This window comes from Canis lupus, chromosome 10 (assembly GCF_048164855.1).
Source record: "Canis lupus baileyi chromosome 10, mCanLup2.hap1, whole genome shotgun sequence".
Taxonomy (NCBI): domain Eukaryota; kingdom Metazoa; phylum Chordata; class Mammalia; order Carnivora; family Canidae; genus Canis; species Canis lupus.
This window is the reverse complement of record NC_132847.1, coordinates 70,137,908-70,161,638: the sequence shown is the minus strand read 5'-3', so window position 1 is coordinate 70,161,638 and position 23,731 is coordinate 70,137,908. Positions and strand designations below refer to the sequence as shown.

Below are 23,731 nucleotides of genomic sequence, written 5' to 3'. Positions count from 1 at the left end.
CCAGGAAAGCGTCCATCCTGGGCATCAGACACCCACCCATGGCTTGCAGAGCCAAGAAATAAAAAGGCACCTCCTGATCCTCCACCTCTGGCCATTCGGGGCACCAATGAGGAAGCCCAGGCCCAGAGAAGCAGGAAGCGGGGCTCTTCAGCGCTCGCTTCACCAGCCTGAGATGCAGAGACGCGCTCAGAGGACTCGGCTGCCCCCCTGTCCCCAGGGAGGGTCACCCCCCCCATTCACAGTGGAGGCCAGATGCCAGGAGCTTGGGGACACTCGGGTCACAGCCGCCATGAGCCAGCCCGCACCCCACCCCCAGCCCCAGGAGGAGCCCCCAGCGCAGCAGTCCGCAGAGGATACAGGTGTCCCTCACTGTCTCCACTCCTGTTCTCTGGATTCTGGCTTTCTTCCTCAGAAACTGGAGAGGTCTGGTGGGGAAGAACACTTCTGTATGTTCCCTCCCTGCCCCCTCTCCTGTTTGGAGCCAAGAACTTTGGAAGTCCCTGGAGTCCAATCAAAAGGGCGGCTTGTCTCCCAATATCCAAGTGTTTTCAGCCACGGTGCCACCTACACATCAACTCTGTGGCACTTGTCCAGGGTTCTATCTCAGGGTTCCCCCACTACCTCCCTGAAGCAGTTTGGGGACCAAGTGTGGAGCGAGGTGAAGCCACCTCTGGGTGCCAGGTCTTTCACCTTTGGTCTCTGTGGTCTTGCCTCCTTACCTCCCCTCTCTTGACCTTAGTTACTCCTAAGGTCACGCCCCTTTTGTCCTGTCCACCCATCAAAGTAGGACACCCACCTCTGCGACCAGCCTCAAGGGGATTCTTTGGGAACCCAGAACACACAAGAGCACAGCAAGTACCCTGAATGGTACACAGCTCTTCACATGTAAGTGGCTATGACTGGTTCTTTCTACAGATAAGGAAACCGAGGCCTAGAATGATCAGTAAGGTTAGAGCCACATGGAAAGTCCGTGTCCAGATGAGACAAGAGCTCGAGCTTGTCAGCTACCTAAGGGGGCCGCTGCACAAGGCCATGTGGCATCAACCCCCACATCCCGGGAACCTGGGCAAAAGGGACAGGGAATCTCTGAGCAATACCCTGAGCATGTGGTTTGCTTTCTTAAGCCCCAGACTCTACCCTGAAGGATGGTTTCTAGGACACTGTCCGGATCAGCTCTTTCCAGAGTCTACTGTTCCTGATGTCAAAATCCAGGCATTTGTGTGAAAGTCCCTCCTTCACTGTGGCAGGGAGTTCAGGAACACGCACGAAGCACACGGTACAAGAAATCCTCAGGCACCTGCTCAATTCCTGCCTTTCCCATTCCATAACGCCCTCTCTCTTCCAAGCCATGTGGGCTCTGTACATGTTATTTCTTCTGCTGGAATGATCTTCCCTCCTTTTTGCCTGGGTAACTAGTACTGGTCCAACATTCCTCCACTGAAGCATCACTTCCTCTGTTAACTCCCCGACATCTCACCTGGTCATTTATCTTTCCCTCCCCTCTCCTCTTCCCTTCCAAGAACTGATCACTACCCATAATGACACATGGTGTGATCTTTAGACTGGTTTCTCTTTCCCCATTAGCCTGAACACTCTACGAGGGCAGCCTCTGCCAGTTAGGCCAACCACACACTCAGGACCTGGCACATTCCCCGACACAAAGCAAGTGCTCCAGAGATGTGGAATCAGAGCATCAGTGCATGAATGGCCAGAAGAACAAAACTCAGGACCACTTAAACAGAGCACATCAAAGATGGGATGCCCGAGAGGGGACATTTGAAGCCATCTCATGTGTCACCCTTCCATGAGCCCCAGAGGTATACCTAAGGCAGACAGGTAGTCAGAGCTCAGAGAGGTATAGGAGCCTCTCCGGGGTCACAGAGCAGGTAGGAACTGGGCAGGATGAACTTTCCAGACTCCTAACTCCTTTCACTCAATGGCTTCTCCACCTGTTGACCTTCTCATGTGGAATGTTATCAGGCTGGAATTCCTATCCGAGCTCTCACTGGGAAAAGAAGAAAGAGATTCAGACAGACCGGCTGACTGCCCTAATAAAGAACACAGAGGAGATGTTTCCATCCAAGAGATATTTAAAAATAAGAGAGCACTGGGGTCTCTCCCTTCTGTAAAGCTGAAAATTCAACAGGAGCAAAACAATTCAGAGAACATAAGGATTTGAGGAAAGCAACCACGCAGCTGAGAGCATAGAGACACAGGGGGTCTCCCTGAAGCCCTCACCATGCAGAGGAGGATGAAGACTCCTTCGGGCAATGCGAATAGCGTGCCCAAAGGCTGGAGGTGGGAACGCACAGGAGCTGTGGCACCAGGGGAGTCTAATTTAGGAACGCCTCCTCGTGGATTTTCATCTTAGGAAGAGAACTGGGGAACTTATACTTCTGGCCATCATTGAGTATCTGGTGAGGGAATCAGCCCTTCTCCAGATTCAACTGTAAAGCTGGACAAAACACACAGAACAACAGTTTTCAGACTTTGAACAGTAGGCCACTGTGATTCACAAAGAAGACCCAATGTGAGATCACTCTGGTCTCTGCCTGGAGACCATCTGGATCATGGCCCAGGGGTGAGACCCAAAGAAGGCACAGCAGTCTGGCTGAATGGAGGAGACAATGGTCAGAGTTCAGGGCTGCTGTGGTGGCTGGAATTAGCAGGGCAGAATCACAAAGAGGAAGGAATTTTAGGGGAGGAAAACAACTCCAAAAATAGTCAGAGGGACCCCTCAAAGTCTTTGCCTGGCTGTCAACCTGATTTGTTCTGAAGGAGCCTCTGAAAAGTTTGGCAGGTAACTGCTACCAGGGACTGTGAGCTAAGCAAGGATTCAGAAGTCTTACAAGATTAGGAGATGTCTGAGTTCCCATCTGCCAGAGAAGACAGACCTTATTAAACACCTCAAGTGTTTAGTTTAGACCCAGAAAGGCAAGGCCTTAGAAGGATTACTTTAACCCTAGAATAAGAACGGCTTTAGACCTGCCCTAACAGTTTAAAGACAAGCCTCTGAAGTATGAAGCTGATTTGTAAGTAAATTAACTGCCTGCTCTAACAAAATTCAACACTTTTCAAAGGAAGATAACAAAATCCAGATGCTCAACAAAACATCAAAATGTGCAGCACGGAATAAAAAACTACCTGTGAGGTAAAGCAGGAAAATATGACTAATAATCAAAAGGAAAATACCGATCAACAGAAACATACAGAAATGACAGAGATGATAGGATCTGCTGACAAGGACCTTAAAACAGCTTTCATAAATAGGCTCAAAGATTTAAAGGACAGTATGAACATAATGAAAAAAAGAGATGTTATAAAAAGGAACCAAATGGAAATTAAAGAGATGAAAACTAGGATAGCTGAAATGAAAAATTCACTTGATGGATTTTTTTAATAAAACAGATTGCATACTAGAAAAAAAGATCTGCCAACTTAATGACAAGATACTAGAAACTATCCAAATTGAAGCTTCAAAGGAAAACAGAGCTGATAAACTGAATAAAGCTTCATTACCAGTTTAACACGTAAATAAAGGGACACCTGGGTGGCTCAGTGGTTGAATGTCTGCCTTTGGCTTAGGGAGTGATCCTGGGGTCCTGGGATCGAGTCCCACATCGGGCTCCCCATAGGGAACTTGTTTCTGGCTCTGCCTGTGTCTCTGTCTCTCTCTATATGTCTCTCATGAATAAATAAAATCTTAAAAAAAAAACACTGAACCAAGAAACGCAATGAACCTCAAACAGGATAAGCACAAAGAAAACTATACACCACAATCAAATTGCTAAAAAACAGTAACACAGATATATTTAAAATCACTCAGACAAAAAAGACACATTAAATATAGAGTAACAATCCGAATGATCTCTGACTTCTCGTCAGAAACATAAACCAGAAGATAAAAGAATGACATTTTTAAATTGTGGAGGAAAAATTTCTCAACCTAGCATTTCATATACAGAGAAAATATCTATCAAAAGAACAAGTGGAATAAAAACATCTTCAGTGAAGAGAATCTTTCACCCACAGGCCTACAATATAAGAAATGTTAAAGGAAGTTCTTCAAGGAGTAAGAGAAAATGGTAATAGATGGAATTCAGATTCAGATAAGGCAAAGGAAAGTACTGGAAGCAGTAAATATGTCAGAAAACATAAAAGGCATTTACTCATTTCTTAATGAACAAACAATTGTTTGAAGCAAACAGAATAGTTGTTGGGTTTATAACTTATGTACACAGAGATACATGATAAGAATAACACAAAGGACAGGAGAGTAGGGAGTGCACTGTTACAAGGTTCTTACATTATATGTGATGTTATTAACTAAATCTACAGTAGATTGTAATACATTAAACATGTATATTATAAACCAGAGAGTAACTGCTAAAGAAAAAGAAGTATGGCTAGAAACCAAACAAAGGAAATTTTTTTAAGTTCTTGATTAATATCAAAGAAGGCAAGAAAAAGAAAAAATGAACAAGATGAGACAAATAGAAAAAAGAGAAGACAAAATACAAAATTTCAACCATATGAACAAATAATATTAAATATAATTGGATTAAACACTTCATTTCAAAGGCAGGGATTACCAAATGAGAGAAGAGTGAGAACCAACTGTATGCACACACTTCAAATAGAAAGACACAGAAAGATTAAAAGAAAAAGACCAGAAGGAATCTATTGTGCAAAAACTAATCCTAAGAAAAAGCTATAGTAGCTTTATTAATATCAGATAAAATAGATTTCAGGATAACAGCTATTAGCTGTTATATAAAGAAATTAAGAAATAAAGAGAAAAATATAGGTACTGAACAATTTTAAAAGGGTCACCAAGACATAATGATCCTAAGTGTGTGTACCTAAAAGCAAAGTCTCAAAGTACATGAATCAAAAACTCACAGGACTAAGGGGAGAAACGGCATATCCATAATTACAGTTGAGATTTTAATGCTTGTCTCTCAGTACTTGATAGAACAAGAGTATTTTTTTTTTATCTGAAAAGGTAGAGATTTGAACATTATTAATCAATCTAACCTAATTGACACTACACTCAGGGAATACTCCTCCCAACTCACTCTAAGAGGCCAGTTTTACCATGATACCCAACTTAGATTATAAAAAAAGAAAAGCTCACTATTGGTTGGAATGTAAAATGGCATAACCACTTTGAAAAAGTTTGGTTGTTTCTTAAAAGTTAAACACACACATATCTTCTGATCTAGTTATTCCACTCCTAGGTGTTTACTCAAGATTAATGGAAGCAACTGCCTATACAAGGACTGGTACACAAATGTTCAGAGCAGCTTTATTTGCATTTGCTCCAAACCAGAAACAACCCAAAAGTCCATCCATAAGTGAATAAAGGAAATTGTGGTATATGTATCTATGCAATGGAATATTCCTATTCATCAATTAAAGGAAATAAACTACTGCTATATGTAACCATGGTTGAATCTTAAAACAATCATAGTGAGTTAAAGAAGCCAGACCCCCACAAGTACAAAAAAGGGGTACATACTGTAAGATGCTATATATGCAATATTCTAGAAAATGCAAACTAATCTATACAGAAAGCAGATCACTGTTTGCCTGGAGATGGGGAAGTGGTGAGTAAGGGATTACAAAAACACAAAAAAAGTTTAGAATGATGGATATGTTTGTTATTTTAATTCTGGCGATGCTTTCAAGAGTGTATACATAGGTCAAAGTTTATCAAACTGTACACTTTAAATACAGGCATTTTATTGTATGACAATATGCCTTGATACCATTTTTAAAAAGTCAGCAGAAATATTTATTTTCTTGATTATGACCATCATCCACAAACCACTGATATTCATGGGGCATGGCTTATTCTAGGACTCTCGTTCCCTAGCCCTGAGAAGCCAGTTTTGGGAGTGATATTAAAAACTAAGTAAAATCTTGGGGAATTTTATATAGAAGTGATCAGAAAATATGTTCTTGAAAGCAAATCACTATACAAATTACCCTAGGTCTTAAAGTAATTTAGATGCCTTTCCAAGAAAAAGTTTCAAAGAAGAAAGTCACTTCTCAGGCAAAGAGGAAATAACCCAACATTGTTTCTCCAGTTCATTTCGTAGTTGGGACTTTCTGGTATCTTTAATGTGTTTTAACAAAGGATAGGCATGGGAATTTATTTAAGAGTAATGACAACAAGTCAATCCATATAATATACCATATTATCAGAACAAAAGATAAAAGTCATAGAATCATCTCAATAGGTGGAGGAAAAAACATAAAACGGTGGCTTGTGACAGAAAATTTCAGTAAACTAGAAATAAAAGGTTAACCTCGTCAACTGATAAAGGTCATTCATAAAAACCTACTTCAGCTAATACTTAATGATGAAAGTGATCACTCTTAATGATGAAAACTGAACCCTATGTTTAGGAAAAAGGCAGAAACACTCACTCATTTCTATTCAACATTGTATTAGATAGAGAGTCCTAACCACTATAGTGAAATGAAAAAAATGCTTTAAAAAATACACACTGGAAAGAAAGAAGTAGAGCTATCTATATCAGTAGAGGACATCAGTATGTACAAGGAAAATCCTAAGAAAATGACCCAAAAAAGCTATTAGAACTAGTAAGTGGACTTGGCAAAATTTCAGGATACAAATCAATATACAAAATTGTGTTTTTATGTAATAGCAACAAATAATTGAAAACTAAAAATCACAATACCAAGAAACAAAGTATTTAGAGATAATTTTATGGAATATGGAATATGTGCAAGACCTTTACTGTGAAAAATAGAAACTACTGCTGAGAGAAAAAGACCTGAATACTTGGAGAGATATACCATATTCATAGATTGGAAAACCCAGTATTTTATGATATCTATTCCCTATAAATTGGTCTATAGATTCAGGGTAATCGTAAACAGAATCTCAGCTGGATTTTTTGCAGAATGTGGAAATCAGAAATTCCCCTAATATTTATATGGAAGAGCAAAGTTCCTAAAATTGACAAATATTCCCCCCAAAAAGGGCAAAGCTGAAAAACTGAGAGCACCTGAATTTAAGATTTACTATAAAACTCCAGGAAATAAGACCATATTGGCATAAACATAGACAAATAGATTGACAGAACAGAAACTCACGTATACTTACATATTCAACTGATTTTCAGCAAAGGATGCAATGCAATGGGGAAAGGACAACCCTTTTAATAAATGATGGAACCGAATGTCCATATGGGATACAATGAATTTCAACTCCTTACCTCTCACCATTCACAGAAGTTAACTTGAAAAGATCACAGACCTAAATTCAAAGGTGACCCAATAGTTGAGCATCTGCCTGCCTTTGACTCAGGGTGTGGTCCCGGGGTCCGGGATTTGAGTCCTGCATTGGGCTCCTTGTGGGAAGCCTGCTTCTCCCTCTGCCCTTGCCTCTGTGTGTCTCTCATGAATAGATGGATAAAATCTTAAAAAAAAAAAAAAAAGCTAACCTTACAAAGCTTCTAAAAGATAATTAAGGAGAACAGCTTCACAATCTTGAGGTGGCTAAGACATTCTGGGTAGGATCCAGAAAGCACTAACCATAGAAAAAACGAATAGATCAGACTTTATAAAAAAACAAAAAACAAAAAACCACTTATCAAAAGATACTGTATGAAAATCAAAGGGCATGCTGAAGACAGGGAGAAAATATTCGCATCATATGTGTCTGACAGACGACCTGGATCTAGAACATATAAAGAACTCTTACTACCTAATAATACAAACACCACAAACACAGAAAGGCCAGAATGCTTCAATCTCTAGAGTAAAATATACAAATGGCCAATATGCAGATGAAAAAGTGCTCCAAAAAAAAAAAAAAAGTGCTCCACATCATCAATCATTAAGAAAATAACAAATCTGGCTTAATTAACATAATGACCACAGCACATTCACTGCAATAGCTAGAATTAAACAGCCCATCGCCTCCAAACATTGGCAAGCATGTGGAGCAAGGAAAACTCCCCTAAACGGCTGGTCAGAGTGTAAGATGCTATAGAGCCATTTTGGAAGATGGTTTGTAAGCTCTTAAAAAGCTTAAACACGCTCTCCCCTGTGATCTAGCAATTTTATTCCCCAGTACCCAAGAGAAATAAACATATGCCCTCAAAAAGCCTCCTACAAACACTTTCGTAGCTGTTTCATTCATAATAGCCTGAAATAGGAAACAACTGAAGGAAACAAGTAAATGGCTAAACAAACAATGGTATTTTCACAAAATGGAATATTGCTCAGCAGCCAAAAAGAACGAACTGGTATCTTTAACAAAGTGTGTGAGTCTTAATGACATTTCGCTGAGTGAAAGCAGCCAGACACACAAGAGTATCCTTGTATGACTCCACTTGTAAGGACTTCTCCTGCAGTCAGTGCAGATCCTTCCGGATACTCTCACCAGACCCAGGGTCCTCAAGCCCAAGCCCTGGGTACCATCTGAAGCTGACAAGTCCAGCCCCTAATTCCACATGGGACCCATCAGCATATAAATCTCTAGACCCAAAGGCCAGTGCAGGGGCTATTTCAACCTTGGCAAGCCAATCTTCTGTTGGATCTAGCCTAAATCTCTCATATCCTCCTAGCCCACATCCCTGGAATAGAGCCCCTCTGACACGCAGGAGGGAAGCTGAGACATCAGTGATATTAGGAGAATGGAAAGAAGGTGGGGGTGTCCCACAGGAAGGGCCCTTAGAACTCGTTTCCTTACAGGCCAAGGGAGAAGGGAGAGACTGAGGGCAGCAACAGGATGGGGCCTGTCCAAGGTCATGCAACCCCAGAATCCAGCTGATCAAAACCCAAGGCTTCTGAGTCTTGGCTTAGTGCCCTTTCCAGCTTCCCACCCCTTCGACCACCGAGGGCAGAGAGGGAACCGTCTTGTCTAGGTGACCAGGGCTTAGCCTGGGCTCGGCCATGCACTGGTTCAGACTGAAGCTGTGTCACGTGGCACTGGCTCTTAGGAGCCACATGACTCAGAGGTGCTTAGAGGTGGGGACAGGACCACTGGAGGACTTGGAGGAGTGATGCCCCCACCCGGAGTCGACGGTAAGGTGGCCCGGGTCAGACCTGGACGCCCGGAGACTGCCCGGGCCAAGCTCACCTTGGCGTTCACCCTCCCCTGGCCAAGCCTCAGCCTGTGGCTCGCCCACCCCTCCCCCTACTCCCCCAGCCCCCAACCAGAGAAGGTACTCACTGATGGGGGCGTGTAAGGCCACGTGCTCCTGGTAGGGTGTGTAGTACTTGTACTGCTTGCCGCAGAACTCACAGGTGTAATTGCCAGTTTCTGTCCAAGGAGAGGAAAGTGTGGGAATGGGCGCCTGGCTCCCATCAAGCAGCAGCAGCATGCTCCCTCCCTCCAACTCCCCCCACCCCCCCACCATCCTGGGACCAACTACAGTCAAGAGCCCACTGAAGTCTGACTGCCTGGGTTCAAATCCCAGCTACTCCACGTCCAGCCGTGTGACCTTGGGCAAATCTCTTAACCTCTCTGTGCCTCAGTCTTCCTATCCGTAAACGGGGTTAGTAATAGGACCACCTTCTAGGATTGCTGCGAGGATTAAATTCATATGTCAAGTGCTTAGAACAGTACCTGGCACACGCTGTTTCTCCAACACACCACCCCCAGGCCCTGGTGCTCAGGAAATGTGTGGTGATCTGAGTTGACCCCCCCGTGCCAACCTCTCGCTCAGCCCCTTTGCAAGCCCTGCCCTCTGCAATGGCCACACTTGGGTCCCTTCGTCTACAGGACCTTCCCCGCCCCCAAGCACCCCCACCCCCAGCAGGAGGGGTCACGTCTTCCTCTCAGGTCCCACCAGACTTTATCTTTACCTCTCTTTTGGCACTGCCTAACTTCTTTCTTCTTAAAAATTTCTGATGTAATATTGTTCACTGGGGGAAAATTATAAAATACTGATAAATATAAATACAAGATTTAAAGAGTAAGAGAAATTTCAATCATCTGTCATTCCCAAACAAAGAGGAACAGCTACCCCTTAGGGTGGAGGGCGCAACCTTGCCAGCCACCCCAGGCCCCACCCCTCACTCCCATCTCATCCGGAGCAGGCTTCTCTCCCTGACATCATCTGTCTGGCTCCGGTGGGCCTTGAATTAACCGGCCCTGATCCATATCCTCTCTGTAACCTGGTGTATTCAATCGACAATACTTTGTGGACATCTTGCTCAATCAATAAATATTGATCCCTACTGCATTTATTGGCTGCACGGTTCCCACTGGACTTTGAAATCTGCTGAGCCAGTCTCCTACACCAGGGGATGCTTGAGATCGTCTCAAAATTTTTCCCTTACCACAAAAAAAAAAAAAAAAAAAAAAAAAAATGCTGTGATCTATATCCCTGTAGATATGTTTGGCCCTTTGCTCATTATTTTTCATATGCTGCAAAATAAAGATTATTGTGCATAATCTTGGCTCATTATTTCCTCAGAATAAACTAAGGGTATGCATTTTTAAGGCTTTTGTTAACCAGAGCACCAATTACTTATATCAACAGGTTGGACCAGGGGCGTTTGGGTTGCTCAGATGGTTAAGCTTCTGCCTTCCGTTCAGGTCATGATCCAGGGGTCCTAGGACTGGGTCTCACGGTGGTTCCCACCTCAATGGAGAGTCTGCTTTCTCCCTGTGCCTCTCTTTTCCCTGGCTTGTGCTCTGTCTCCCTCTCTCAAAGGAATAAGTAAAATCTTTTTAAAAAAACAAACAAAAGTTGGGCCAATTTTCATCCCAATCAGAAAGATGCGCATTATTGGGGGAACTATCCTGCACTGCCACTTTCATTTTGTATTTGTTTGAGTTTTAAGGAAACTGACCATTTTTCATGTTTAATTCACTGCAGTTTTTCTTTTGTGACTTTCCCATTTGTGTTCACAGCCAATGTTTCCACGGGCATATTTTTTTTAATTGCCAAGAACTCTGTAGACTAAGGACATCAACAATTTTGTTCTATGTATTACAAGTATTTTTCTTCTCAACTGTGTGGTTTTTAAATTCTGTGTATGTTTTTTCTCTCAATATTGACTTAGAGGACATTTTCATAAGTAACTTTTATAACTGATTCATGAACACTGGAAAAAAATATACTATTTGCCATTGAAGTTCTTAGACCAGCTGTACTAATTATGTTTTTCAAACCCTATATTCCTATTTGTCCATGTGCTCTATTAAAGACTGAATGTTGTGATCAATCCTTCTTTTTTTGGGACGCCTAGGTGGCTCAGTGGTTGAGCGTTTGCCTTCGGCCTAGGGCGTGATCCCAGGGTCCCGGGATCAAGTCCCATATCGGGCTCCCCCGCAGGGAGCCTGCGTCTCCCTCTGCCTGTCTCTGCCTCTCTCTCTTTCATGAATAAATAAATAAAATCTTTTTAAAAACTTTTTAAAATAAAAATAAAATAAAAAGATATTTGGTAAATGCCAGCACAAAATGCTGAGGAAAAGCAGTCATGGTTCCTGCCGTCAAGGAGCTTTCAGTCTGGAAAAGGAGACAGAAAAACCAAATAATCACACAAACAAACTTAAACCTGCAGCCACAATATGTGCTCTTAAAGGAGACATTTATGGTGCTATGAAATCCTAACAAGGAATTCAATTTAGTTAAGGAAGCAAGAGCAAGTTCCCTGAGAAAGATAAGAGTAAAAGATGAAGAATTAACTAGGTGTGTCTCTAATAAATCATTATTTCAAATTAACCAGAGAACCTTTGTCTTCTAATAAAAGAAATCATGCCATTTGCTTTTATTGCTATAATTGACTTGATTTTACTTGTTTTATGTTTTGGTTCTTCCTATTTTCATGTTCTACCCTTTCTGGTTTCTTTCCTTCCTTTTCAGTTGTCTGAGGCATGAAATCTTCTGTCTTTCCGACCACTCTGATATTTCATTATTTTCCAATATTCTCCTTTGTTTTACACAGCATGTAAGGTACATCTGTCTGTCACAGATAAGGAGAAAACTATATTTTCAAGTCTATTACCATTGAGAAAGGTAGCTTAACTGTGCTTCTCAAACTTGAGCAGATTTGAGAATCATCTAGAAAGGCGATTACATCACAGATTGCTGGGTTCCACACAGGGATTCTGATTCCCTGGGTCTGGAGTGGAGCCTATGAATTCATCTTTCTTTTTTTTTCTCCTTTTTAAAGATTTTATTTATTTATTCATGAGAGACACAGAGAGAGAAGCAGGCTCCTTCAGGGGAGCCTGATGCAGGAATTGATCCCAGGACCCCCGGATCATGACCTGAGCCAAAGGCAGATGCTCAACCACTGAGCCACCCAGGGGCCCCAAGGATTCACATTTCTGATAAGTTGCTGCTGGTTTGGGGCGACACCGTGGGAAGGCCTGGTTTAACCTACCCTACCGTACCCTTCACCTATTCCTTCCTTCTCGTATTCTTACAATTCATTTTTAACACTGTAGAATGAACTTTGTCTCTTGCATTCAATTTCATAATGAGATTCACAACATTTTAAAGTTATTTCTAGTTTATCTGGTTTTAACATTGTAAGTCCTCCTGTGCTATGAATTCATTCCTCACAACTGGAGTGTATTCTATGAATTTTTTTGAAGATAGGTTCATAGAAAAAACTGTGTTTTCAAGTCCTCATTTTTCCCTTTACTTATAAATTACAATTTGTCTAAATATAAAATTCTTAGATTACAACCTTTTCCCTCCAAAATGTATTTCATTATCTTCTTGCATTTAGTAGTATACAGAGCCTGAGGCAAGTCCCCCTTGGATCCATCAGTTAGTAACTGGCTTTTCTTATGCCTAGATGCCTGCATATATTTTCCTTTATATTTAAGTTTTAAAAAGTCACTAAGATCTACTGAATTATGGGTCTCTTTATATTAAGGTAGATGATAGCCCAATCCCCTGTCATCCTTTGACATATGACAAGCCCTTAAGTCTGCATACATGGGTCTGTGTTTAGCAAATGTTTTTTCTCTTGTATCTGGAGTATCTGGAAATGGCTCCCCAGCCTCCATATTCAGCTTGTTTTCTCCTTGTTATCTTGATCTGTTCAGGTCTCTCCTGCCTGTGATTAGTTCCATTTCTGCAGATCAACTCTGCTCTTTACGATGCACAATGTAGGCTGTAACTGTATTTTCTATTTCTCTGCAGTCCTTCACTCCTTTCTCTGCCTCTTTGTTTCATCCTGCTGCTCTGTCACCATAGAATTCAGGCTCCTCTTTCACAGGAGTCATGCTATGGACTGAACTGAGGCCCCACCCCCCAATTCAACTGTGGATGGGTGTCTGGAGATGGGGCCTGTGGGAGGTAATTGGGTTGTGTTGGGGTCATGAGGGTGGGCCCCTCCTATCTGGATCAGTGCCCTTCTAACAAGAGACACCGAGAAGCCTGTTTGCACTGGTCTCCCACCATGTGAGGGCACAGACGGAAGGGGGCCATTTGCAAGCCACAATGAGGGTTCTCACCAGAACCTGACCAGGCTGGCACTTTGATCTCAGACTTCCAGCCTCCAGAACTGTGAGAAAATAAAGTTGTTTGTGCCATCCAGTCTGGTATTTTGTTATGACAGTCCAAGCAGCCTAAGATAAGTCATATTTTCTTATGTTCACTTGTGGTTGTCAAACAGAATTTTCTTCTAGATTATGTAGTAGGTCATTTTCAGGCATATGCTTTTCCCTCTGAGTCTCCTAAATTCTGTCTTATGTGGAATTTTTACAGTTTCATGCTTTGTATTTTTTCTTTAATTTAAAAAATTTCTCAAGTTACTCTTCCTTAGCCACATGTAAGAATCAAACTGCAGATGAATCTACACTTACATTTTCAGTAGATAAGCGTGACCTGTCCTTGGGCCTCCCATTATCAGTGTAGACCACTACCACGGTAGTGATTCTCGGATTTGCAGCTGGAGAGCAAGCTGATATGCAGGACCCCTGTGGCCAACTCTCTCCTTCTAGAAGGATTCCTTTGCTATCATGGCTCCAGCTTCCTTCTCCCTAAGTACCCAATTCTTCAATTTGCTCAGATGACGTGGATATGGAAGGTACACTTCCCAGCATGCACTGCTCCTGGGTTTTTTCCTCTTCCGAGATCCACAAAGCTCAACGTGTGGCAAAGTCCCTTCTTGGGGCTCTGTGCCTCCCATGGCTCCTCTTAACTCTATACTTTGTCATTTTTAGGGTTCTGTGACCTTGGCCTGGCTGAAACCCAAGACGTAGCATTCTTATCTCATAAGGCAGCTCCTGAGTGGTAACAGGAGATGCTCACACTATTTTAGCAATCTCAGTTCCATAATGTCAAGCTGGGAACATGCAGGGAGCCAAACCCAGTTCCGTTTTCTCAATATAATTCCCAACTGCTTATGGTGTGGGTCAATTCCTCCCAGGTCCTACCTCTGGTTATCTGCACGACTTAGTTACCGATACACAGAACAAGTTTCATCTAGTTCTGTACTTTCCTGGGCAATAGGTACCACTTATTTAATGCCTTCCATGCATGTGTTAAGGACTACACTGACTCCTTTGCAAACATGACTTCATCCAATCTCCATGACAATCCTGAGAGGGGAGTTTTCTTGTCATCACCCGATTCTTGAGTTAAGAAAACTGTGGATTAGGGAGGTTATAAAGCATGTAGGGCGTCATACAGGTAGTAAGTGTAGAGCTGGGGTTCAGAGATGAGACGCTCTAAAGCTCCCACTCTTGGCCATCTCTTGGCTCACTCATTTGTTAGACCCTGAATACAAGCCAGGGGCTGGGCTAGTCCTTCCAGCACACATCCTCCAGTGAACTTACAGAGCAGAGAGATGTTCTTGTCCCCAACTTACGGATGAATCAAAGGACACTCAGAAGGAGGTAAGTAAACAGTGAACTGATGATGTCAGCATTCAAACCTGCACCTGATTCTAATTCTAGTTTCATAATTATGATGTTATAGATGGAAGGGCAGTACTATCCTGGGGCAGGTGGTACTAAGACGGCAGGCCGCAGATTCTGCTGTCCCCGTCCCGTGTCTGTCTGCGACTGTCCATCATAGAACATGTCTGGTTCACATGTGGGTTTCCCCACAGTTTAACTCTTAGCAGTCTTAGTATTGAGAACTTCATTTTTTTTTTTTTTATAGAGAGGAAACAGGTCATATGCAGAGTAAACACATGATGAGCACTGTGCTAGCCACTTCCCAGATCCTGTTCCAGTTCCAGAGTGCTTCAGATTTCAAAGAAACCAACAAATCACCCTCTCCCACGAAAGAGGAGAGAGGGAGTAAAAGGAAGGGGGCGGTGGGGTAGGATGACGACCCAGTCAATGCCTTCCAAACATCAGGGTCAAGCTCCGCCCCAAGGAGCATCTCCAGCTGGCTCTTTGAACCTCTCCGTTTTCCTGCCCTGAGATTTCCTCACGCCTTCATTCAGTGTCTGTGTGATATTTTTGCAAGCTGCCTTAAATCCTTATTGTAATGAGAGTCAACAAAGGTCTTTTCTTGTGTGGTAAGCGTGGAGGGGGAATGTGAGTCCCCCAAGACCTGGACTAGCACCTCTCAGGGGCCGACTCCACCCCATCCATTCTTCTAGAATCAGCCAAAATGGTCCTCCTAAAATGTCAATCTGAGCAAATCCCTTCCCCACTTGGTAAATTCTCTAGCTCATTTCTCTCAGAGTGAAGTCAAGATGCCTTCCTCTGGCATTCAAGGCTCTCTAAGATCTGAACTCAGACCCTGATTTGCCTTTCAACTCCCTAGAACAAGCACTGTCTCTCCCACCTCCACCCTAGGAAGCAAGAGCTCATGCCCCACCCTGGGCCCCAGCGCAGAAGCCTCCCTGACTCCCAAGGTTGGTCAGGTGCCTCCCCGGCCCCCATGGCTCCCTGTGTTTCAGGTTATGCTGTGCTGACCTACTGTCCCCTCCCTGTGTGAAGTACCCAAGGGCAGGGCCACAACCACCCCAGCCACTGCTGTGTTCTCACCACATTCAACACAAGTGTGCTGAGAACAGGTAGGGAGCAAGCAGGTGTGGCTCCTGCCTGCAGGAGTTTAATGGGACAAGGACAGAGTGTCAGCACGTGGCTCCCCTGGACGGCTTCATGTGCTGATGAACCCCTTCAATTGCAGATGACAATAAGCATTTATTTTCCGAGCACCTATTATGTACCAGGCACTGTGCTAACAGGTGATTTACATTCATGATCTCATTTAATCCCCCAACAAACCTTTGGGGAAATGTAGTCCTCATTGACAGCTGAGGAGCCGAGGCTCAGGACGGCTAACAGACTACCAGGGCACCAAGCATGTGCTACATCCACTGCCCTGACCTTGACCCTGTGCTCTTCTGCTCCTCCTCGAAAGCTGACCTCCTAAGACTGGCCCATTTCACAGGTGGGCAAAGTGAGGTATAAGGAATCCAGGGGTCACCGGCCAGAACCCTGTTTGTGGGATGAGTGGAAGCCACCCCCTTCCAATGGCAAGCCGCCACCCTCCAGCCCAGCCCAGCCCTAGAGAGAGGCCCGCATACTTGGCCCGATTTTCTGGAATGGTTCCGGGGGTTCCTCCTTCACCTCGTCAGTGGCCACAACACCTTGGTCGAAGGGGTCTGTGGGAGAACACACAGCCCTTAGAGCCCTGGTTACTGGGTCTTGGGAGCCCAGCCGGGGACAGGGAGGTGGGCAGTCACCAAGGACTTACCTGCCCGATTCTCAGGGGCCCCTTCCACACTAAACACTGCGCCCGGGCGGGAGGCAGCAGCCGCAGAAGGAAGGAAGCAAACAGGAGCCCCGTTAGTCCCTGCCCACAGCTGCCTCTGCCCAGCACTCCCAGCCTCCGGGACCCAGGAGAGCCCTCTTGGCCAACATGAGCGCCCCAGAAAACCAGGGGCCACAGGAGGGCATATCCCAATCAGGATGCAGCCTGTGCCTCCGTTCGTCATCCTCCCCATCCTCCCCATGGCCCAACCCGGAGGTGGGCAGACGCTATCTGCCCTGCCTGTTTCTGGATCGCTGACAGCCACTCGAGGGCCCAGGGCAGGGGAACAAGAGGAAGAGACCAGGAGGACAAAAAGAGGACAAGCCAGTGACAATGGGTAGCGGGGGCTTGGTTGTCACAACCTGCGACGGGCCAGGGTGTGGGGCTAGAGAGGGAGCCCCCTCCATCTCTTCCAGGTTCAAGACCCTATTTCTGGATTGAGATTCTAAAAATAAATTACCTAAATTTATTGTTCTAATTTCTAACAATATAACCCAAGACACTAAAATACCATCATTCATCTTAAAAAACTGGTTTAATTTCATCAGAGCATGTGACTACTCGGTATGAAATTGTAAAATGCATTGACATGAAATTGCTAAAATTCGACGGACTGACCTACAAAAAAATGGCAATTTCACTTGGGTTACCCTAACCCGCAGTATGTATGGGGACCTTCTCTCTCCCCAAATCCTCAAGGGTCGACCACTCCCCTCATGGTCTGACTGCCACCTGACCTTCCTCAGGGGTGGGAGGAGAGAGAGGACACCTGGATGGAGGGGGCAGATGAGTGGCCCTGGCCGGGCGCAGGGGTGAAGGGTTGCAGGTGCCACTCCTCACGTGACTCTACTTGCTACAAGTGAGGGACCTAACTCACCATCCACGGCGTGTAGGTCTCGGTGTTCCTGGAAACAGCTGTAGTACTTGTACTTCTTCCCACAGATGTCACACGTGTACCTGAAATTGTCTGCAGGGGATGCAAAGACACATGTAGTTACTGAGACTTTCGTCACTTGGGGTGGGGGTGGGGTTTCTTGAGGGGGAGGGCAGCTCGTCTGCCTCAGGAACCAAACACGGGACTATCCCACACTGGCCCCAACTGGTGACCCATGGACAATCGGTCCTGGGAGTATTAGGCTTTTTCTACACCAGGGAGCTAGGAGAGCCTCGAAGCAACTTTCAAACCAACCCCCAGTCCCACTCCTAGTGAGCCAAGCCCCTAAGGGCCCGGCCCCACCTCCTCTCTTGAGGTTACAGGAGAGTAACTATCACCGAAGCTACTGCTTCCTGGGCACCGCACGTGCGAGGTGCCAGGCCAGGCCCTTCCTCTGCCTTTCCTCCGTTAGTCCTTGTGACCGAACACAAAGTAGTAACCCATTTAACACACATGAAGACTGAGGATCAGGAGAGACCTGTCCCAAGCCACACAGCTACGAGGGCCTGTGATGGGCAGCTTCCCAATAACCCTGGCCTTCCGGCGTTCACGTCCCGTGCAATCCCCTCCCCTTGACCCTGAGCAGGATCTACCGACTTACTCCTAAGGGAAGAGAATGCGAGAAAGCGATGGGATGTCACTTCTGAGAGTAGGTTACAAAAGATCGTGACTCTCGTCTCGCTCACATGAGCTGCCCCACGGAGCGCGCCATATGGCAGCCACTGGTGCACAGCCAGTGGGCACGGAGGCCCTCGGCCCCACAGCCTGGGAAGCACCCATCCTAACAGCCACGTGACTGAGTGAGCATGGAAGCAGCTCCTTCCCCGGCCGAGCCTTGAGAGGAGAGACCGCAGCCTGACCAACACGTCCCCTGCCTGGAGACCCCCAGCCAAAGGTTCCAGTGAAGCCACGTCCAAGTTCTGACCACACAAGCCGAGATAACCAATGTTGGTTTAAGTCATTCAGTTCTGGGGAAATGTGTTAAAGGCAATAGATGATGAATAGAGGGCCAGAGTGTGGACGATCCCTCTATCCAAATTCCGAGGCTGGACTCATGCAGGACATGGCTCTCACCACGCACCAGCATGGACCCCCTGTGTGTATCCCTTGGGCAGATCTAGGGATGGCCCGTCTGCCCCGTCTTCCTAATACGGCCCAGCACAGGGACACTGAGTGGCTTGCCCAAGGCTGTGCATTAGGATAAGGAGTCTTGGCTAAGATTCCGATATTCACTTAACTCCAAGCCGTAGCTAAGAGAGGGCACATGGCCCTCCTGTCTGCATAAAACACCTTCCTCTCCTGACTCAGGCACCAGCCTTCTGGCCCTTCTGGTCCCCAGCACTCAAATACAGGATGTGATGAGACTCCCTCCATCCCGAGGCCGCAAGGCCAGGCGATTCTCTGGGAAGGTTTCTGGCCCCTGCTTAGCTGAACTTGGGGGCACAGATGACACCAGCCATCTCCTTGCCTCTGCCCCCACCGCTTCCACTGCACCTGCAGTCTCTCAAAGTACCCTGGCAGATGCCAGGGCCACAGAGACTAACTGGTCCCCAAGCAAGGCACACACAGTCATTCGGAGGGTCTGGGGACCAGGCATGCCACCATCCATCCCACCACGGCCTACCATCTCCACGCTCACACCTGAACCAGGCGGGCAGTGGTGGTGGAAGGCAGTGGGGCGTGGACAAGGAGAGACCTGGTCCTGCTCTATCTCACCCAGACTGCCAGCAAGTGCTCACCCCACCTCGGGATTCACCTTCCCTTCTCTTCCCCCTAACTGGAGGGAACAGGTGGGTGGTAATGAGCGGATTGCCGGGGCCTCTCCCAGGCTGGCCATTGTAGGATTCCAAGTGTGGCTCAAGCTTCAATCCAGTCCAGACAATAACCTCCCCCTCACCCCCATCCATCGCCCCATCGTGTCCCATCTGGACCATAATTGTCTCTCTCGGTGCTAGATACCAGGCAACACAGGTGAAGAAGTCAAGGCCATCCAGGGTCTGGTTCCAGACGGAGCCCGGTCCCTGAAATCCCTCTCCCCCACTCGCCAGTGCCGGTCGCCCTCCACAGCTGCTGGCAGCACACCTCACCTCTGCTCACACAGTCCTCCCACCACTTCCAATAAATCGAGAACTCCCAGCTCTCTCCCACTGAGAAGCTCTGCTGAATCCACTACTTCTTCTCAGTGCAGGTGGGGACCACACTCCTGGACCCACCCAAGGCAGCATAGATTAGAGCAAGGAGTTCTCGCCGAAGGAAGAAAGGCAAAATGGTTTTCTGTCAGTGAAACCACGTTTTCAGAACCTCCACGAGAGCCCAGGAATGGCACTGCGAATCCACCTGGGGAGAGGGGTTCTGCAGTCAGACTGCCTGACCCCAACCCGGCTCGGCCACCCTCCAGCGTGACTAACGCAGGACACACTCCCTCACCTCTACCCCCCTGGTGTTCTCATCTGCAAAATGGGGATGACAGTTTCTTCATCTCCCACCCAGACTTGTAATAAAGGAGGAGCAAGCACAATGCCTAACGGACAGCAAATACTTGGTAAATGTTACCTAACGTTGTGTTGGAAAGGGAATCGATGGGACAGCAGCAAGAGAACTGGACAAGGAGTTAATCTTTTATTTTCTTAGCCAAGAGCTGGGTGAGTGGGTATATGCCTCCATTTCTGACTGTACAGTTTTTCTAACAACTAAATGGAAGAGCCCTGGACTAGAAGGTGTGAGGCCTGGTTTCTATGCCCACCTCCACCACTAACAGGTTGCAGTGAGTTCTCTCTGGGACTCAGTGTCCTCATCTGCAAAATGGGTAGGCTGGACTTGGTATTCTCGACACAGTGCTCTTGGCTCCGGAGCTCCATGGTCAGGCTCCTGCCCCGAGGCTGGTGTGTGAGGACGCCCGGCTTTCTGCGCAGGCACTGCAGGCTTGGGTCGGGGTCGGGGTGTGCAGGGCTGAAAATAAACTAAGGCACAGTGGCCGTGGGGAGAAAACTCCCTGGGGAGGAAAGCGAAAGTGATGGAAAGACTATAAATACCCCCAGCTACAGAGTCTTCAACAGCCAGTGGGACTCTGGGAACTGTGGAAGCCAGAGGGAACACAATGGATCATTGAGGGGCAGCCGGAGAGGCCAGGAGCCCAGAATAGCCAAGGAAGGAAAGATCAACAGAGAAGATCTTTAAATGTGTGGCTGACCACAGGCAGACCATGGGAGCCGGAAGAGGAGGAAGCCTCCGCAGGGGATGGGAGGCAGGGGCCAGGCTGGGGCAGGGCCTGAGAGGAGGGACAGGCCAGTACGGCTTCCTAGCCACAGTCCACTGGCAGGGGACTGGCCTACCTAAGCCTCCAAATGTCTAGAAAGCAGAGGCTCAGCCTCGGACCTGCCTGCCTCTTGCGTGACGTGCGACCCCAATGAGAGTGGCTGGGCAAGGACCTCAGAAGAAATGCTTTTAGGACCAAGTGCAATTAAGGCCCTGCTTTATCCCACACACCTCCTCAACCTGCTTTGTCTTGGACGTTTTTGGTGGTGGGGGTGGGAGTCACGTTTACTATTTTTAAAAACCTTTTATGGCAGGAGGAACAGGGGTTGACAAACGATGGCCTGCCCACTGTCTGCTTTGGTGAAAAATTCATTTCCGTATCACGCCTCTGGCTGGGTTCGTGCTACTGAGCAGTGCTGGGTGGAGGGGACGAAGAATCTGCCCTACAGGGTCTCAAGTATTTGCTATCTGGGCCCTATAAAAGCGTTCTGCTGGCCCCGATGCAGAGAACTGTTCAGCTCCTTCGGTTTTCATAAACCAAAATCACCTGTGTCATCCGCACCCAGACACCCCTTCCCAAGGGGAGCCACGATTTCCTCCAGCAGGAATCCCTTCCCCGATTTCATACTTCCTGTACGCAGATCTCAGAGGAGGGGCTCCCGCGTCGGGCTTCTGCTAACGTTCTGTTTGTGGGTAATCCACGTTCCTGGGGGCAGCCCTACGTCATTCCTCCAAACTGCTTCACATGAACACACGACCCATCTGTCCATTCATTCGCCTAGCGCTGGGCACTCGGGTGGTTGCCAGTTTGGGGCTGTCACAAACAGGGCTGCTAAGAGTATCCTAGTACCCGGGGCTCCCGGGTGGCTCAGTCGGCTGGGCATCTGCCTTCGGTTCAGGTCATGATCTCAGGGTCCTGGGATGGAGCCCTGCGATGGGCTTCTGGCTCCCTGCTGAGCAGGGAGTCCGCTTCTCTCTGCCCCTTCCCCCTTGCTCCTGCTCTCCCTCTCTCTCAAATAAATGAAACCCTTTTTGAAAAATGAAATAAACGAATATCCTGGTTTCCATCTTTCGGTGGACATGCGCACACGGTTCTGTTGGGGATACACCTGGGAGTGGAACGGCTCGGTTCTGGAGCTCCGGTTCCAGAGGTTGGGCGGGGAGAGTTTCTATCCCAGCCTCCGCCCATCTGGCTGCCTCGGAGGCCCGCGGGTTTAGCTCTGGGGGCAGGGCAAGCAGGCCACGTGAACAGCAAAACAGTGTCCTCAGATGGTAAGGCCCTGTGTGGCGCAGGCGCTGGGGTAGCGCGCCCAGAGATGAGCGCCCAGGGGTGCCCACGAGAGACCTCTCGGAAGCAGCATTTCCCAAACATCAGCTACGAGGCCCCAGATCCAACCATGAGTGGGAGTCAAGATGCACGCACTGGGTTTGCCAGGGAAGGGCCCTGAGAAGTCCACCACAGGGAAACCTGGGGACTCAGCAGAACTCGAGGCTTCCCGGGGCTACCTGGCCAGAGGTCCCGCCACCGACAGAGCACCTGCCAGCTCCCCAGGATGTGTGCCACCGACACACTTTGGGAAAGGCTGCTCTGAGGTACCACGCTACAATTACATAAAGACCCTCTGGCCCCAAAGCCTGAGCCACAGCAAAGTGTCTCCCACAAGCCCTCTGGGGCAGTCCTGAGGGCGACAAGAGCAAGGGAAAAATACTCACTGCCTTGGGAGGCGCCCTCCCCTGAGGTGGCTTCGGTGTCTGCGAGAGAGAGAAAATGAGAAGGAAGTGAGCGGGCTGGACCCGTGGCTGGGCCGGCGCCAAGGAGCGGGGGGCAGGCGGGGGGCAGGTGGGGAGCCCACCACCACGTGCCCGCTGCACACAGCCTCACAGCCTTTCCCCGAGGGCCCCTGCTGCCGGCCCCGACCCATCGCCCTTCCTCCCAGGCACCATCTGTCCCCTTAGCCTCCCCATCTTCAGAAGAGAGACAGCGCCCCGCTCCCACTCCCGGGGCTACCACGAGGTGCACACAAGATGACAGGTGAGCACCTTCCCTGCAGGGGCCGCCCACACCAGGTGGCTCTGATGTACCCTGGGAGGAAGTGGGCCCGTGTGGGGGGCAGAAGCCTGGTGCACGTCCTCCTGCCAGCCCCTGTGTGCTCTCCCAAGTTAAGCAGGCCTCTTCTCTCTGCCTGGGTCTCCATCCTACTGCAGAAAGGGGGAGAGGACCGGAGCTCTGGGGGGTGGGGGGCCCTGGGGTCATCCACAAGCTGGCAGAGAATGGGGCACTGCGGCCCTCAGCTCTGCCCCAGGGACGCCACTCACCTCGGTGTGCCCGTACGTGGGTCTGGAAACAGTTGTAATACTTGTACTTCTTGCCACAGATTCCACACTCATAGGATCCTAGAACACAGGAAAGGAGGGGACAGGTCAGGCAGTACCCAGCACGTGCCAACAGTGAGGTCCCAGGACCCGCAGCGATGCCCCCAAGTGTCAGGAACTCCATGACAAGGGCCCAGGGGTCATCCAGGGGGCGGTCTCGCCCCCAGCAAGGAGAGAGGCAGCGAGGACCAGCAGACACAGCCCTGAGCTGGGAGTCAGGAGCACGGGGATCTAGGTCCAAGTTTTGGCCCCAACTCTCTAAAGTGACCTCAGGCGAGTCACTTCCCATCTCTGGGCCTCAATTTCCGAAACTGCAAGACGGAGAAGGCGACTCTTTCTTACACTTATTCCTTGAGAGGAAAAAGGAACGTAAAAGTGCTCTTCCAAAATAAGGAATAAACTGTATCCATGAGGAAATCAACATGCATTCCAGTAACTT

The 23,731-nt window shown here is 47.4% G+C and overlaps 1 protein-coding gene across 21 annotated transcripts in view; it reads right to left on the bottom strand.

The window, feature by feature from the left end:
• The window catches only part of ZNF618 (zinc finger protein 618), a 184,133-nt gene that overhangs the window by 27,822 nt on the left and 132,580 nt on the right, over positions 1 to 23,731 (bottom strand). For 9 of the 21 annotated variants that reach the window (XM_072842457.1, XM_072842461.1, XM_072842458.1 and 6 more), the window contains exons 4-11: positions 23,236 to 23,313; positions 23,002 to 23,118; positions 22,633 to 22,671; positions 17,608 to 17,697; positions 16,674 to 16,709; positions 16,504 to 16,581; positions 9,850 to 9,909; positions 9,215 to 9,304 (exon numbers count right to left, since the gene is read on the bottom strand). In XM_072842457.1, coding sequence (XP_072698558.1) covers positions 9,215 to 9,304; positions 9,850 to 9,909; positions 16,504 to 16,581; positions 16,674 to 16,709; positions 17,608 to 17,697; positions 22,633 to 22,671; positions 23,002 to 23,118; positions 23,236 to 23,313 — 588 coding nt within the window. The remainder of the gene's footprint in view (positions 1 to 9,214; positions 9,305 to 9,849; positions 9,910 to 16,503; positions 16,582 to 16,673; positions 16,710 to 17,607; positions 17,698 to 22,632; positions 22,672 to 23,001; positions 23,119 to 23,235; positions 23,314 to 23,731) is intronic. The other 12 variants (XM_072842463.1, XM_072842476.1, XM_072842477.1 and 9 more) reach the window with 6 other exon arrangements.